General features: G+C 70.9%; 1 protein-coding gene across 1 annotated transcript in view; it reads left to right on the top strand.

Annotated features, from left to right (window-relative positions):
* Positions 1 to 45: 45 nt before the first annotated feature.
* MNEG_15043 (hypothetical protein) overlaps positions 46 to 1,236 on the top strand; it is a gene marked incomplete at both ends in the record, with an annotated part of 2,780 nt that continues 1,589 nt past the window's right edge. The window contains 3 exons of the mRNA XM_014036486.1: positions 46 to 147; positions 387 to 532; positions 851 to 1,217. Of these exons, the coding sequence (XP_013891940.1) occupies positions 46 to 147; positions 387 to 532; positions 851 to 1,217 (615 nt within the window). The remainder of the gene's footprint in view (positions 148 to 386; positions 533 to 850; positions 1,218 to 1,236) is intronic.

Genomic DNA, 1,236 nt, shown 5'->3' with positions numbered 1-1,236 from the left:
GCCGTCCTCGGCCGCTTCGCGCACACGGGCCACGCGCTGCGCATCATGGAGCGCGCCGCGGCGGCGCTCGCGCAGCGGGAGCCGGTGCTGCTTGTCGGGGAGACGGGCACTGGCAAGACCACCACTCTGTCGCACCTCGCCAACCTGGTGCGTGCCTGATGGGCGCTGCACGGCAGGTGCATCTGTCTTGCATGCTCGCCTCATCAGCATGGGCACGGGGCTGCCTGCGCCCGCACCCTCAGCCCGGCGGCCGAACCGCCCGAGGTGCTGATTCACCCGAACAGAGCGTGCGTCACCGGACGCTCGGCTTGCCAACCACAACTGCTCAATCGCAAAAAAGCGCCGATTGATTATTTGCCTATCAAACTTTTGCCTGTTCCCCAAAGACCGGCTCCAAGCTGGTGGCGTTCAACCTGAGCCAGCAGACAGACAGCTCAGACCTGCTCGGCGGCTTCAAGCCCGTTGGCGCGCAGGAGAGCCTGCTGCCCCTGCTGGCGCCCTTCCAGGACCTGGTCCGCCGCACCTGGACCAAGTGAGCAGTGTTTGCTGCCTCCGTTGCTTGCGGCAGACGGCTGGGCGTGGCGCAGGGGGGTTTTTCGTCTGCAGGGCAAGCGGGGAGCCGCTGCTTCCTTGCACCGCCGGTCGCCGCCCCGCCGGCGCGCAGGCGTCTCCTCCCAGCCACCTACAGTCTTCGTTGCGTTTGTTGGCCGCCTCCAGCTTGAAGCTTGCGCCCAAGTCGCATTGCCACACCCATCGGTGGCCACGGGGGGCTGCCCTGGGCCCCTGGTTACCCTCCGAGCGCCTGTGCAACCTTCCCTCCTTTCTCCTCCACCTTGGCCTCAAACCCCAGGGGCAACAACGAGGAGTTCCTGGGCCGCGCAGCCAAGTATGCCGAGCGCCGCAAGTGGAGCCACCTGCTGGCCGCACTCAAGACGGGGCTCTCGAAGGTGCTGCCGCTGCTGGGCGCCGCAGCCGAGGGCGACGATGGCACGAGCGCAGACGGCGGCGCCGGCGGGGCCGCGGCGGTGCAAGGGGGGGACGAGGAGATGGCAGATGCGGGCGAGGAGCGCGCGCGGAGCCACGAGACCGCAAGCACGTCGCAGCCCGCGGGCGGCGGCGGCAGCGGCGTGGGCAGGAAGGGCGCGCGCGGCCGCGGCCGCGGCGCCGGCAAGGCCGCGACGGCCCCCGCGGCTGCGGCGGCGGCGTCGGACGCGGCCGTGGCCGTGGCGGCGGGGG

Source organism: Monoraphidium neglectum, assembly GCF_000611645.1.
Source record: "Monoraphidium neglectum strain SAG 48.87 unplaced genomic scaffold scaffold04978, whole genome shotgun sequence".
In the NCBI taxonomy this organism is placed as follows: Eukaryota; Viridiplantae; Chlorophyta; class Chlorophyceae; order Sphaeropleales; family Selenastraceae; genus Monoraphidium; species Monoraphidium neglectum.
The sequence above is the reverse complement of the archived record's forward strand: the minus strand, read 5'-3'. Positions and strand labels throughout refer to the sequence as shown.